The 16,953-nt window shown below is 39.9% G+C and overlaps 1 protein-coding gene across 1 annotated transcript in view; it reads left to right on the plus strand.

Annotated features, from left to right (window-relative positions):
- The first annotated feature begins 8,719 nt into the window (after positions 1 to 8,719).
- LOC145414675 (uncharacterized) overlaps positions 8,720 to 16,953 on the plus strand; it is a 75,620-nt gene continuing 67,386 nt past the window's right edge. The window contains exons 1-2 of the mRNA XM_080284193.1: positions 8,720 to 8,893; positions 12,540 to 14,429. Of these exons, the coding sequence (XP_080140319.1) occupies positions 8,720 to 8,893; positions 12,540 to 14,429 (2,064 nt within the window). The remainder of the gene's footprint in view (positions 8,894 to 12,539; positions 14,430 to 16,953) is intronic.

Below are 16,953 nucleotides of genomic sequence, written 5' to 3' on the forward strand. Positions count from 1 at the left end.
GTGGGGGAGATTCTTCCTTTTTACCATTGTCTTATGCTTCTAGTTTAGCCACACTCTTCAAGGAACTGCCTAGTGTGAGCTATATCTGTCCAGCTGCACTTATGTACCGGTACTACTGGGAGTGGGGACTGATCATAAAGTTTGTTCGTGCATCTGGCTTACATTCATTTGACTTCATAATCTTCAGTACAGTATTTCATTTTTTTCCACTTAATAAAAGTTTAATGCATTCCGTAGTACCCAGGATAAAGAGTAGGGGAGGTAACTTGCAACCTCCAGGACCCGGATACACAAAACTTTTAACTTAACAAATGCCTGGTTAGGGTGACAAATAGTTGTCAAGCACTAGCAGTACATACACAAAACTTTTAAGGGCCTCAACAGTTCTACTAAACTAGCAGACGTCGGGAGGTCTTCTGTACTCCTAACAGACGTTTGCTAGTTGATACCATGGCGAACCCATTGCCCAGTGGGCCGTGGCAAAAATAAATAGAAAATATGTCATCGGACTCAAGGGGTAGGAGACCGACTTAGGCCCCAGTAACATTTTACACACACACACACACAGGACTAAAGGTAGGAGACCGACCTAGAACCTAGTAGCATTTTACACACACAGGAGCAAGGGTAGGAGGCCGACCTAGGCCCCAGTAACATTTTACACATACAGGACCATGGGTAGGAGACCGACCTAGGCCCCAGTAGCATTTTACACACACACACACACACACACACACACACACAAGGACTCGAACCGTAAATGCTAACCACAATGCTTTCCGAGCCTAGATCAAAGTCCCTAAGAGTATTGACTTTGTCCTAGACCTCAAATCCCCCATCAGGCGATAATTTTTTATAAGAAAGTTTCAGCATGTGGGTATAATGCGATGCGATGAAGGTCGAGGGCTAACCTTTTCAACGGCCTCTCATTTCTGAATTTTCCTCTTGGGTGTTGAGCTCCTTTATTTTCTCCCATGGTGCTGATAACCGGGTGAGAAGTCCGTAGATTTTTAAGTTATGCACACACAGTAACATGGTTGTTTCTCTCTCTCTCTCTCTCTCTCTCTCTCTCTCTCTCTCTCTCTCTCTCTCTCTCTCTCTCTCTCTCTCTCTCTCTCTCTCTCTCTCTTAACTTGAACATGATTATTCAAAATGTAATGCAGAATTATTCATAGTGTATTATGTGCATATCAAACCATTACATCACCGCATCCCCTTGTATGTTCTTAATCCAGTCTGTGTCGATGTGTCTGTCGATTTGTCACATAAGGAAAGATTACTAAAACTGGATTTACCAACAATGGCCTATAGAAGAGTCCGAGGGGATATGATAGAGGCATAAGATACAGTACTAGGGGGATTGTTTGTGATGAACTGTTCGCGATGCAAGAGGACATGGCAAGACGTTTTTCAAGCAATCAAGGCTGGATAAAAGGAAATGTGCTTTTTGTAATCGTGTGGTGAATACCTGGAGCAGTCTACCTACAGTGGAGCGAAGTCTGTTGAGTTTTGAGAAGAGATTGGATATAACGTGGAGACATCAAGAAGTAAGGTTTAATTATAAAGTACAAATTGAAACTAACCAGCTGGAGTCTCCGGCCCAGAGGATGGGCCTCTTCTGTAAGTCTTCTGTGAATATTAAAAGGTTATACTGTAACAGCGTACAGGGGAATGTAAGGTAAAACAAGCAAAATATATCGGTAAGGAAAGGGTACTGCGAAGCTTCCTATGCCATCTAGAACATACGGCCTTGCATTTCATAATAAGAATTACTGTAGAACTGTGTTCTAGGTGGCATGGGAGGCTTCGTAGCAGCTATTCCTTTGCGGTTTATTTCCATATTACACCTTTTATTCTAGCTGTGTCGTTTTAATATCGACATAGTTTGTATCAAGAACATACAAGAGGATATCGGGGTGTGATATTCAGCAAATAACTAAGGACGAGGTGTTACGAAGACTCCCACGTCCCTTACACGGCCATTACTCGAAACAAATGAAGGATCCTTCATTATTTTTAACACTGTTACAGATGGAGGTTCCACAATTAACGGAGAAAGCACACTGGTGTACAAATAAAGAGGCTTTTATAGTTTTACTTGCGAAGAACTGTGACATAAATGTTGGCCCCATTTTTCCAGCAGGAGGGACTCTAGTTTGTTAGTGAAGTGTCTGGTATCTGTAGTAGTAGTAGTAGCAGTAATACTAGTTGCAAACCCAGGCTGATCTAAAACGAACCCAATGGACTGCAGGCTTAAATTGCCCTTCTGCTATCCTCCATCATTTTCAAGAAGAGTGAGAAAGTTAGACACTTGACTAACCAGGCAGCAGAGCTTGATTAAAAATTGCCAGCATTTGACGGCGTACCTCTCCACGTGACAAATGAGGGTATAAAGGAGCGTTGTAGTGTGGATGTGGATGTGATAGGAAGCGTTAGGAGGAACACACTGAGGTGGTTTGGCCATGTGGAGAGGATGGAGGGTGAGAGACTGACGAGGAGAGTGTATTTGAGTGAGGTGGAGGGGGGGAGAGGGAGGGGGAGGCCGAGGATGAGATGGAGGGATGGAGTGGAGAGGTATATGAGAGAGGGGGTGTGAGCTGGGAGCAGGGTAATGAAATGGCGGGGGACAGGGCGACGTGGAGGCGATTTGTTTGTGGCCACCCCGTAAGGGATTAAGGCGTCTGGCAATAGATAGATAGATAGACTTCTCCACGCATTCAGGCAGGCATAGGAAACATATCGTTCTTCCATACCTCCTCTTACCTCAGACTTCCTCAATATCATACACCCATTGTCCTGTGATGACTCATTCCCTTTGATCAATAGACTTCTACATCCATGTCTTTCACAAATCTATATTACTTAGCCAATCTCCGCAACCCGCTTACGTGCCCCAGCGGTCTCATTTGTAGGCTACAGCTTTTGCCTCTGATATTAGCTAAACTCAATCAATACCCTGATATTAGCTAAACTCAATCAATACCATAATCCGACACGCTTAGGTTTTTGTGGGTACTGACACTTTTATGTGGTCCTCTTGTAACCTCAGACCGGAAAACAACCCCATGTGGCTCCAGGTCTAAAGCTGCTTGGAAGAATTTATCAGCTTGTTAACACTTAGGTTCCTATGACTCAATCTCAGACGGATACCATCGTCTGGCATTGGCTGGAGGAAAATTTTAGAATGACTCTTCCATGTAGGATGTTGTGTTATGGACTGCAGAGCAGTTCTAAGACACTTTTTAGAGATCCATGACTCATCAGTAAAATAAGGTACATCATAAGCAGTAGTAATGATGAGAAAAGTCGAAATATAATTTGTATATGCAAACAAATTATATAAATTCCTTAGTAAACAATATAGCCAAATAATTTCTTCACGACCACATGAACCTCGCATCGGAATGGAGTCATATCCATCATAATCGCTCAGCTTTCTCGTTTATAAAGCTTAATGGTTTGTGCTTATTCAGTACCAGCAATTTTAGATTATGTATTCAGTAAGATTAAGTACTTGTTGTACTCCATTGCAAAAGAAAATTGTCTGGAAAACTTTTTTTTTTTTTGGCTGCTACATGACGTTATGCCTTTAATGGTGCGCTTATGTATTACGGTAAAACGTTATCCTTATAGAATTATTTTTTCGTAGGACATACAGAGTGCTGCGAAGGTGACCACTTTCACCTATATCTGTTCCCATGTAGAGTGTAATAATCGATACACCCAGACATTCGTCCAGTACAAATTTTTGTTCCTGAAACAGCTTGTATGCTACAAACTTCAAAAAAGGATTATAGAGGAAACTTTCCTCATGTCTTTCCTTGCGCCTTTGTTTGGGAAACTTCAAGCAATCACAGACAATTTTTATGAAGGTCAAAATGGTGGACCAGAGCAAGCTAGTACGCAAGCTCAAATGGCTACTGCCGATTTTTACTACTTTCCCTATTGTTGGTATTCCATAATTGATACTGAAAGTTTTGCAATAAAAATCTTCTGCACACTTGCAGTTATGGTTATTTACTATCATTTTGACTAACATCTCAGTCTGTTGCTAGGGATTTAGAGTTTTAAAAATCTCCGTGTCTTATAGTTTGCTTGTTTTAGTAATGAGGTTTTGAATACTGAATATGAGGTACTGTAATATTTCATTAAGCCATATAGTAATTGCATATTTTTAGTTTTCTTAAATGTTTGTATCTGTATAGTGACCCCGTGCATTATAGGAACAAAACAGCGTCGGTCTGCAATCGGCTTTGTTGTTCAAAATGGCGTTTACAGACGACTCACAGTGGAAAGTTTGGCGGATGCAATAACAATTAACTCTCGAACTTTGATCTCTCGAGGTACGTTATAAGTTACGTTTCTAGCATCACCGGGAGGGTGGGATATCGTGGAAATACATGTATGGGTGTATAAGGCTGGGTGTCTTGGTTAAATATCCATCGGCGTGTGTGTATGACTGTGAGACCGACGTCAGCCATCATCTCCCCTGCTGAGGCTATACCTACCTCGTCGCCCCAGCGCCATCCCCACCTTCAATATAAGGATCGGGTGCCTTGTTGCTCATCCCGTGACCTGTAGGAAGTGGTGACAGGAGGTGGGAGTGGCCGGGGGTCGTGATTTGTGGTGGTGACAGGGACGAGCTGGGTGGGAGGGGAGCAGGGCAGTAACACCAAGAGCCTCTGTCCTCAGCCATTACACTTCAAACATTCACTTAGCCCATTTATTTGAAGCTCCATTATTGTAGAGATGTGAATATACTGGCGTTCAGTAGCACTGATAGCACTTGAAAATGTGAGAAAATTGTGATTGTTAGAATATATGAGAAGCAGAAGTAGCCTGACAATAAAGAAGTATCACATGATTCCAGTCAGTGTTTTTAAATGATCATAGTTAGCCTTAGTTTGGAAGCTTTGAGATTGTATGACAGTTATTTTGTAAATATTGTGAAGTACTTAGGCTGTGTACTGTAAGATATTGGGTTGAAAGTCTGGGAGAGCTCCTATTCATAAAATGTAAAACTGTTTGTATTTATTTAAAAAACAAAACCAGGTTAACATAATAATAGGTTCTGAAAATTGCTGAAATGTTTATTTAAAAATTATTATTAAGCCATCTGATTTATACACAAGCCATGCCTGCAAGGTAATGGTAATAGTATAGGCAACTGTCTTAGTCATAGCCATAGTACTACTTTTTTTTTTTTTCCCCTACATAATTGTGGTGTCATAGATGAAGTATACTGATAAAATTAAGCCCTCTCATGAACTTTTCAGCATCTGTGGTTGGGAGCCCACATACAGTTTGTCAGAAATTTGTACTCATGGCACTATTTTTTTTTCTACGCAGTAATTATAGTACAGTAATATCACCTAGCTTTTCAGAATGTTTTTAGTTTCTCATATCCATATATATATGTATATATTCACTCCTTATCTTAAATGTCGGGACCAACTGCCTAGCCCCGGGCTCCTACGGTCCTCATGGGGCATTGTAGGATTGGATGATGGATGGATGGATGGATATATATATATGGTGGTAGGTGGTGGTGACCATCATCCACTCACTTGATGTAGTGCTGCCTACTTCTTCCTTAGCCTTTATCATTCTTTTTCTGTGCTTGTCCTCCTCCCTTCCTATTTCTCTCATCTTTCCTGTCACTTGTTATTGCTTTTCTTTCCTTTAGAGGTGGCTTTACATTGAGTGACAAGCCAAATGGTTTCCTGTAAGCCAAGAAACCATTTACAATGCTGGGTGGTAACCATATAACCAAACCTTACTTGCCTCCTACTTGTCAACAAGTGGGTTGGTGGAGAGTTAGTGCCCCTCACTGTAAAACAAATAACTCAAACTCAAATGGCCACCCCATATGGGATTATGGCATCTGGCAATATATATATATACCTGGTATATATATATATATATATATATATATATATTTGTGTGTATGTACAAAACCCTGTCATCCAAAAGGCCCACTGAAGGTGAAGAGGACTTTGAAAAACAGCTGTTTGAAAGTTTTGGATTAAAACACCTCAAAATTAGATTATTGGCTTTCTTAAATGAAAAAAACTTAAAAGGGAAAACAAAAAGATGGTCTTACTTCCAAAAGTTGAAATCAAGTAAATTTGGAAACTGGTAATGAGCCAGGTGTTGGGAGATTTGGTTTGCATGTACAGTATTACAAAAATTAGAAAATGTGGGCCAGGTATTCTGTTTGAAAGTTAGTACCCTTAATCTAGCATGCTTTGCCTGGGTCTCTCAGCAGAAATTCATTTCTCATTATTTTAATTTTTAGATTTAATTCAATGGTGAAACCCACAAATAGAGTACGGTAAGGATTACTTTACATGTTGGTCTTCTTGGATCATTTTATCATATTTTAAACAGAATTTATTACTGTATTATGCTTTGTGTTAATATTATGTTTTACTAGTTTTGTCCTAAAAAATCTTACATTGTAGAAGACAGCAAATATGGTAGTATTTTTGTTCAGGATGTAATAGGTATGAAAAGTTTAAAAAGTTGGTATGTGTACCTGCTTAACTCTTAAGGATTTTTTTTTTTTTTTTTTTTCCCCAATAGTACTGTACTGTACACAAATGGATGTTAAACACTTCAAAGTTAACCCCTAAAGACTGCAGATCTCCTGGCCCCCCTATCCTCAGAACCGCAAAAAGGGTCCGATTCGTGAACTTTCACCAGGATAGAATTTTTTCTCACTGGTTTCAAGAGCTTGAATTTACACACTTGAAAATGTATATGGTATAGTACTCTCGTATGATTAATGGTTACTGCAATATTGACCGCCAAAAAATGTCTAAAATAAAAATTGTTTTACTCATTGCACATCGAGAAAAAAAATTGCACCAAAGTAAATTTTGGTCTTACAGATTTTAAGAGCCTGATCTTACACACCAGAAAATGTATACCAGTAGTTCACTCTCAGATGTTTAATGGTTACTGCACAATCGGCCATTTAAAAAAAAAAAAAAAAAAAAAAAAAGCACTCCTTACTATGAGTGAGAATGGGACGTCCTTGAGAAATAAGGGAGATTAGGGAGTGTGGGGGTATCAGGAAGGGGGAGGGAAGGGAGGGAATATGTCTGCCACACACACCCGACATGGTCTAGAGGGAGTATGGAGGGGTAGTTTGGCTGGGAGGGGACACAGAGGGCAGAATCCAGTGGGACAAAGGGAGGTGGAAAGATGACCTGGGGAGGGGTGTGGGGTTCCCACACCCAGGGAGGGGACCAAATCATGCCTCCCACCACCTGACCTCATAGTTTCCATTGGCTAGGTACCCTTTACATCATAAAAGAAGTGGGGTTACAGCTCTCCAGTATTTCATAACCTTTCTACAATCGCCGGCCATAGAACTTTTTCGCAGATATTCCGAGGCCCACAATTGTCAGCCATAGAACTTCAGGGATTAACCCATAACTCTTGGGGAGACAACACATCTGTTTTATTCTGACCTACATGAACCACTTCATGACACATGCTGCTGGATGCAAACACAACATGAACGCTGTAAGGAACGTATTGGACAACTCCATAGGAGCAGCAACATAGGCTACCCTACCTGCTATTGACAGGTCTGCCTTTTTATTTATTTATTTTTTATTTTTTATTTTCTATATGTCCGACTCTGGGCATAGGCTCCACTGCCTGCTTTCAAGGCCCAGTAGTCCTCCTACGTACTGCACACCTCTTCACGTCGGCCAGATAGACCAGGCTAAAACAACGCCTTTGGCTAACACTAAACAGTATACTCTGAACTTGCTACTGGGAAGCCTCCTGAGGTTGTAGGGATAAGAATTGATGGCCATCATGACCAGCCATAAAAAAATTGAATAAATACTTATAAATAGGTATGGTACCATATGTTATGCATTGCATTTAAGGGAAGTAAGTTTTCAGAAACAGTTATATTAATTGGTACCGTATAGCAGGACACATGTACAGTTTATGTATAAAATACCTTAAGATGAGGCTAGTTGACTCACTTTTGGCTATTCTTCGTTGTACACAGGTTTATAGTTCAAAATTTAGGACACTTAAAGAGCTTTACTGTCTGGGTGATGAAATACAACTATCCAGCTTCATATGTGAAACTGGACTTTAATGTAGAAAAACAAAGAAAAGACATATTTGAAAAATAAAAATAATGTTTAGCAACACCTGATGTGGGGTAATTGTACTCGGTGGGCATTCCTTCAGTGAAACATTTGAAGTTTTCAATCAAATCGCTCCGACTTTCGATGCCCTCTTGCCCAGTAATGTCTTTTGGTTATGTGCCTTCAGGAGACTCGCTTTTCCACTCCCTCAACTTCAATTTGAATAGAACCAGCTAGATGAAGTTAGGTTATATACATTGATTGGTCCCCCTTCAATCCATGACTGCTGCAAGCGTTCAGTCTTGTAAACAACAAATGGACTAAGGTGCTTTCCACTGGCAGTGATGGAGAACATGATGGATGTTAAACTCATTGTCATATTCACGTTACGCTTAGCATGTTTTATACCACGCTGGAATAACTGGAGCTTTCCCTTAGGATCATCTGTGATGTTGGTTTTGTCATACTTAATGATGTTTTCAGGAGGTACTCCCCTAAGGCTGTGTTCTAGCTTTTTAAAGTAGGCCATTACGACCTCTTCAGAGACAGCAGTCCATTTCTTCTTAATATTTTGACAAATCCTGGAGGACAGCAGGACTATGTCTCTTCAGGAAGCTGTGTACTCAGTCTGTGCCTGGGAGGTTATCCTTGAAATCTGTTATGTAGTGTCTACAACTGTCCAGATAGTACTTGAAGTTGCAGCATATAAATTGCCCCAGTGTGCCAAGTCAGATTGCCCCAGGGGGCCAAGTCAGATTGCCCTGGGGGACCAAGTCAGATTGCCCCGGGGGACCAAGTCAAATTGCCCTGTTAGTATGAAATCATAAGACAGTACTGGTATTTTGTAAACGAAAGCAGGTAACTTACTTTGGTAGGTGGATAAACATTAATAACATTTGGCATGTTATTATACATCCAAGGGACAGTGGAGGAAATACAATCAATCTTGTCTTTATTGTTGTACATCACAGCACAAAAAAATCTGAAAATAACAGGAATGAAACATTGATCACAGTTAACTTACCTTCAGAAAGCTATCCCTGAATTTCATTTATATACAATATAAATTAGTGATTGTAGAATATAGTACTGTATGAAAAAGTCAAATATACCCCTGAATAGTCTTCTTTATACTGACATCATCCAGTGCTTAGTAGTTCTTTTCATTTAATCAGTTGACAAGCTAGTAATGGTGGATGTAAAAAAAAAAGGGGTGGGGGGGCTTTAGTTAGTAACTACGGTATAGTATACGAGATCAACCAGAGTTATGTTCAGTGCCATTACTGATACCCTACATGCAAAATCAGTTATAGTGCAAAAATGAAGAATTTATTGACTTTTTCATTTATTTAACCCGTAAAGCGCGGCCATGGACAGCCGACCCCCCCCAGGTGGCGGGGTTGGATCGCGGTCTGAGTACCTGTAGGAAAATATTAGCCAAAAATCAGAGATTAACCCTAGAACATACTTGGTATGGCAGATAGTACTTACATTCAGCTTTCTCCAGAGACAGGTGTTGAGCCTTCGTGGACTACCCAAGGACTTGTGGAGACTTGCAAAGTTGGGTAACAAAATCTTCACTTTCACACCTCCAGCAACCCGGTTTCTCCTCTACCACAGCCTCATTCTGTCACTGTAAACGTTATACTACAACGTACAGGTAGTTTGGAATCCGTATTTGTACAATAAGCACTGAAAATAAGGCTAAAATCAATGAAGCGTACGGCCGACATGCAGCGCGGCAGCGGTCTTCCCGTCACTCAACAAACATTTCCATTTTCACAGCTAAAAACACGTATACTACATTATTTTCAATCATATTACTTCCCAAAAGATCAACGCGGCTAGCTTTTTATTGTGCCTTACGCCCGTCACTTTATTCTCGTTCCTGTCGGCCGCTCGCACTGACTTGGAAGAGCTAGAACTTGCCATAATGTCACTTTGAAAGCCTGCGGTAAACTGACGCTAAACAGGGGCAAACCACGCGAAAAAAAGCTAGTGTGACAACTGGGGAAACAAGCATTTCCTATTAGCATGAACTGCTTGTGAGAAGAGAGTGCAGATTTACAGTTCTGAGCAGTCAGAGCGCTGCCATATATCACAGCCAGGCTGGCCGGGCCGTGGTGGGAGGGGGGAGGGGGGAAAAACGCGATACTTGGCAACAACAGAGATCAGTAGTACAAAGGTAAGGTATGCTAATTGTAGCTAAAGGGTGGTGGTACTGATAGACAATACCAGCTGGAACATCCTTGCCCGCGTTTATTCAAAATTAACTCGAATCGCAAACGTGACGATCCGCCGTTATGTCCTTTTTGGCGAGCATCGCAAACGCGACGATCCGCGCTTTAGGGGTTAAATGTATTGTTTATTAGGAGTGGGATGAAGGACTTTGGTAAGCAGAATATAATGAATAGGAGGCTCCCCAAATCGCTTTTAAAAAAAAGAAAAGAAAGTTATTGTATCGTACCAGTAATTATTTTGTCGCAGCTTACCCATCAGAAGCTTTCACAGTACTGATAGGAAATTTATGACTCCAGTTTTTTTATATTCTCTGTTGTATGGAATTGGATGGAACAAACTAACAGCCAGTAGGTCAGAGTGGAGAAAGAGGGAGAGGCCTTATTTCTGCAGTGGATGATCTCAATACTGATGATAATGTGAGATTGTAATGAATGTGTCGTAATTTTAGCATACATTAAATTGTCTTTGAACTGTTTAAGCCTGAGAAGACAACCTATCTATTTTTGGCCACAGATGAATCACCTCTACATCACCCTGTTCTCTGCATCAGGTTTCCCTCTCTCCAACTCACACCCCCTTCACCCATGCCTTTTTAGTAAATTCTAGCTTATGTCAGAGTACAGTAATCTCTCAATTATCGAGCATAATTCAATCAAGCCCTGTGTCGAATATTGCGAAACGATGGATATTGCACACTACCCCCTTTCAGCTCAGTATTTGGCATTGAGCCGGATATTGCATTATTAACTGTTTCAACTTTCTATCCAAAAAAACTTTCCCATTAGTAAAAGATGAAAATTAAGCATAAAATACAATAAAGTAATGATAGAATACAGTAATACAGCCAGGGATGGGGTCAGTTACAGTTGTTCTATTACTGTTACAATTACTATCACTTCAAAGCCCAGCTGTTACTATCACTATTACCATTACAACATTTCAGTATCTATTACTACGGTATTTCTATTACTCGAGTATCTGTTAGTGTTACAATTACTTGATAGGTAGCCTGCTTCTACTTCCATTGTTCATTTACCATTATCAGTCTTTAATACATGTACAGTATATTAATATTTTTCACAACTTCTCTGATAACCCCTTAACTGGTTTATATAATAATATCAGCTGTCATTTATATATAGAATAACTGAAGATTGTTTGAACTGTCAAAAGCTAGACTTACTGTTGGTGATTAAGATCTGTAATCACATCAATTAACCATCAGTTACAAGGTGAACATGAGCAATAACTCAGACTAATGAGAATCAGTTTCTTCCAACACAGGACGTAAGACCAACCGACACTCAACGATGCTCCACTGTTGACACTCAATAAAATCTGAATCGGTTCACCGTAGTCAGAATGTTGATCGCTATCGTCTCTAATTGTGTGATGTTCATCGGAGCACTACTGAGTTTCATGGCTGTAATGTTCTGATTGTGGTGTCAGTTGCAAATGAGACCACAGTGAACAGATATGATAGAAAGCAATAGACTGTTACTCTGTTACTTTGCTTTCTGTTACTATTATTATTACTGTTACAAGCAAACAAATTTCAGTCTATTACTATTACTCAAAAAAACTGTAATTTCAGTTACTGTTACATATTACTATTACCCCATGCCTGAATACAGTGCTTGTTGGCTAACATTTGTAAGATGGTTGATACTGGTACACCTCGATGCTGGATATTGCATAGAACCACCTGTTACATCCTGCTTTGGCATGGGATATTGCATAATTTTGCCAGATATTACATTAATAGAGCCAAGCCAGCAGCTATGGATATTGCGACAATGGATAATTGAGAGTTTATTGTATTTTGTAGCTCTGGAGAATCCACATAGGGCAGTTAAAAAAAAAAAAATGCCCATGAAATCCTGCAGGTGTCAGGGATTGATTACACAGCACAAACAGTGTTTTATATAGTTGTATGTATTAAGAGGACTTGCTTAAGCAGAAATGTGCATTACTAATTAAATGTGCTTCATTTTCAGGTCTGTAGCACAGTGTTGTTTTATTTACTGTGCTTGGATCCGACTATCATGGCAAACCATCAGTTGTGGACCTTGTGATGAAGCCCTCTTCTATATAATGGCAGATTCCTCTTCACAAGTTAAGGATGGTGGAGGTGGAGGTGAAAACATCTCTTCACCACCACCACCTGAAGTATTGCAGTCAGGTAGTGCACCGCCAAAGTTATCAACAACTTCAGTTGATGAGTTATCATCAGCTTTAGTTGATGATGCTTCTGCAGTGGAGCCGACAATACCTTACCAGGCACTGGATGAAATTACTGCCTCACAAACCCCTCAGGAATGTGATACTTCATATGAGATGTCTAGTTTACCAACTGAAAAGCTAGAAAATTTACATAAGGCTCCTACTTCAGTAACTCAAGACAGCAACTCAAATGCCAGATCTTCAGAAGAACCTAGTAAATTATATGAAGAAAAAGTACTAGATCTTGGAGAAGCAGACCAAATGGCTTCAGTTTCTGTCAAAACTTGCGAGGGTGTATCAACAGAGAATTCAGATGATAAAGCCATGTCTCTCATTGCTGGCTCAGGAAAAAGAGATTGTAGTGGTGCAGAAACAGCAGGCAGTACTGAAATTTCTGAATTAAAAGAGCTTGGTGATGTGAAGGTGTCTGCTATACCAGATATTTCTTCAGAAAAGCTTGTCCTGTCTGAACCAAGTGTCCTGCCAGGTACACTGCTAAACTTTGCCAAGGATTCAGCAAATAAAGAAGAAAACATAACACACCCACCTGTGGATGTTCACAAAGAACCATTAGCATCCACGTCCTCATTGCCTCAGTTATCTGCACAACCTGTTGTATCTGCTGTTCCAAAAAACAGTGTTGATAATGATAGGAGTTATGAAAATGTACCAGGAGGGGAGGTTGAAAATGACATGACTAGTAATGCTGCTAACTGTAGTAGTGTCAGTCATGAGAGTGGTGAATGTAGTGGTCAGAGAGACTGCAGTACAATTATTGATAAAGATGAACCAGTTTCCAATGGGCAGAATAATCCGAGAGTTCAAAAAAATTCAGATAATGGAATTGCAGAACGTAACAGTGTTGCAGATTCTGAAATTAATGATGGTTGTCCAGGAACATCACATAGAGCAGACATAGAATCCTTACCATTAGCAGTAAATGCTGATTTATTAAGTCAAGAGTCTTCACCTGATGATATATCAACTGCAAGTGCTAGTGAAGTAAATAATGCTGTTTCATCACCCACAGTTTTAGATTCGGCACAAATAAATGCATCTGTGCACAAGTTAATGCCAACTTTAGAGTCAGAGCCCCTCCAGCCTGTTACAATCGGGAGCAATTTACAGCCGTTGGAAGAAATTCAGGAACAATCTATGATGGAAGATCCGTCCTTTACTCCAGATTTGGACTTGATTGAAAACAGTGTTGACGAGCCAGGTAGTGTAGGAGGCTTGGTGATCAACAGTGTTATTGGTGCAGCAGATGGTATTGTAGATTTTCAGCCTGATGAGGAAATGGAAACTGACCGGGAATTGGTTGATATTAGTGCCTCTGCCCCAGCATTGGAAGGTACGGGTAACAATGCAACGGGTGACGGGATTGAACCCAGTGCCAAGAGAATGCGATTTGAGAATGGAGATTTGGACGATAAATCACACGTCAGCAGAAAAGTTACTATTAAAGTTTCACCTGTGAAGAATGGACATGGACTTTGGGATTCTCAAAAGTTGCTAGAAATTTTACGAGCAAAGGGGACAGTCTTACTTCGAATCCATGCTTCTAAGGACAGTATGGAATTGTTTGAGCCTGAAAAGAGTGAGATCGATGTGGACTTCACTGGAGTAATGTTGGAAGCCAAAGACGATGAGACAGAGCAAATACTCGGGCTGAGCACAACAGACACAGACCCTGATGTATATGATCCTCTTGGTGTAGCATCCTCTCAAGTCGACCACGGCTCTCCTCCGCACTACAGCCGGCAGCACCCTCTCTCCCGGGGGCGCTCCACAGCCCTACAGCCAGCCACAAGACCTGTCTTCAAGCATCTTCAATCTCCTCCACATGTAAGTAAACAATGTTATGTTATATCATCTGTCATTAAGATAGTAAAGCATCCTCTTCTTTATAGCTGCAGGTAGAACATTACAGTATTATACTTTAATTAGACTACTTGCCATGCCTTTGTAAAGAAACTTTTTCAGTTGTCATTAAGACAGTTTTACTATATGCCTGCTTTATATATGTACCAGTATATAAAACAGCCAAGCAGCTATAAAGGCAACAGCGGAGCTTTGATAGGCACTTTTTCAAGACTCTAATTTGCCTGGTACTGTATTTTATAGCAAAAAATGTCAACAAAAACAGCATAATGGGAACATCTTGTACCGGTACCATAATTGAAAGAAAGTTGGCTACTTATTTCTCTGAACCTCCCCTACCCATTTTAACTTGGATGACAAAAAATTAGCCTCAAGCTAGAGCATGGGGATGTGTCACCAAAGCTGAGTAAAATCCACTGTAGTTAACAAGACTGAATCATGAAAGGTATACTGGTACAGGATACAGGTAGCCACCTACAGTGAAGGAATTATTAAATACTCTCTAAGCCCTGTAGGATGAGAAAGTCTCAATTAACAGTTAACAGTAATAGCCAGTTTCTTATTACCAAAGCAGATAAAAATACAGTAATTTGATAGCCTAACTAAAATAAAGAGGTAGCCTGACTGAAAGGGTTTATAATTTACTACCGGTACTGTGTATATATATATATATATATATATATATATATATATACATACAGTATATATATAATATATTGTTATATACACTGTAATGCATCAATACGGTAAAACTGGGTAATTTCACTACGAACGATGGTTTTGCTAAATACAAACCACTACATATGGAATATTGACATTTTTATCGCTGTATCTATTATTCATCCCAACTGCTAAGTATACCTTTAATCATTTTTGTCAGAAATTTATTTTGGCCCACCCCACAAAAAAAAAAAAAAAAAAAAGTCTTGCAGTGAAATTACCCCACCTGACAGGGTAATTTCACTGTGACGTATTTGTTGTTGTTATTGTTATAATTATTGTTATTTGTGTTATTCTTGTTCCAGTACCACACTACATCATACACAGTTGATTATAACTAGGCTTAGGTAGTGTAGGCTACCCATACGGTAGGGCCTATGCACAGAGTTATACATATAGAGTGCGCCACCCTGGTTTCAAAGTGACGCAACCGGAAGTGGCTCAGCGGCCATATTGGGATGCCCAGTCTCACGCTCAATTCAAAACAGGTAAGATGTTCTCGCTTCTCTGTGATCAGGAAATAAAATAGAATGGAAATATATTCAAGCACTGCATCAACTTCAAGAAGAGGAGGGCCTTCATTTAGGAAATAAACTCAGGGATATCCATCTTTCATGGCACACTCAAAAGATGAAAGTAAAACTTGCTGCGCAAACACTGAGTTCTAGTGTAGCTGATGCATTAATCTTCTGTCGGGATTCATTACATCTCCCACAGTTTAAGGATTGTCAGGGTACAGTTAAATTTCTGCAAATGGCGATAAACTTTTTGATGTACTGAACTCGAGAAACAATTTTGCTAGAGGAATGAAAGCAGCACTTCAACCTGAGACAGAAGTAGTTTCAATGTCATTCTTAGATCAAGCATTTGCTTATCTAATGACTATCACTAATTCTGATGACATCCTCATGTACAAAACTTATAGAAAGACACCTTTCATTGGTTTTTTGGCTGCCATTAAGAGTGTTCAGGCACTTTATAAACAGTTTGTAGGTGTAAATAAGCCACTCCAGTACTTTCTAACTTATAAGCTGTCACAGGATCACTTAGAACTCTTTTTCTGTGCAATTCGAGCATCTGGTGGCTTTCGAAATAACCCTTCTGCGTTAAACCTCATGGCAGCATACAAGAGACTCCTTCTGAGGCATGAAATAAAAACGTCAAATGGGAATGTCTCTGCACAAGACCTCACTGAAGTGCTCACATCTGCAACATCTAGCAGTGTCATGAAGAAAGCTTTAGAGGATAAAACTGAAGATATTATGATGGCAAGAAGATATGATATCATTCCTCGTAGTCCTGCCCAAGAAGATCATGATTATGTAGACTGTCCAAACTTTACAGATGTGTCAGATTATAAGGAAGCTGCAGTAGGTTACATTGCCGGATATGCAGTTAAAATGGTAAAGAGAAATATTTCATGTCCAGACTGCTTGTTTGCACTTACAGCAACAGAAATTAAGAACAATGATAAAAGTTGTGCATTGATACTGGTTAAGGACAAAGGCGGCTTGATAAAGCCCTCTATGAGTGCTGTGTCTGTCTGCAGATCCACAGAGAAAATATTTCAGAAAATGTTGAAAAGTCATGACAAAGAGCTACGTAACATTCCCAGAATTTCCTCTCTAGTTGCATATTCTGTATTGAAAGAGACTGGTAGCACTGCATTTAAAACACATAATTCCCATATGTTTGAATGTTCACCTGATAATAATCACATTTTTTCTCTTATTAAAGCAGTGGTGCTTGCATATTGCAAGATACGTTT

The sequence above is a fragment of the Coenobita brevimanus genome, chromosome 100, assembly GCF_032717465.1.
Source record: "Coenobita brevimanus isolate Jiangsu-jjx chromosome 100, ASM3271746v2, whole genome shotgun sequence".
Lineage (NCBI taxonomy): Eukaryota > Metazoa > Arthropoda > Malacostraca > Decapoda > Coenobitidae > Coenobita > Coenobita brevimanus.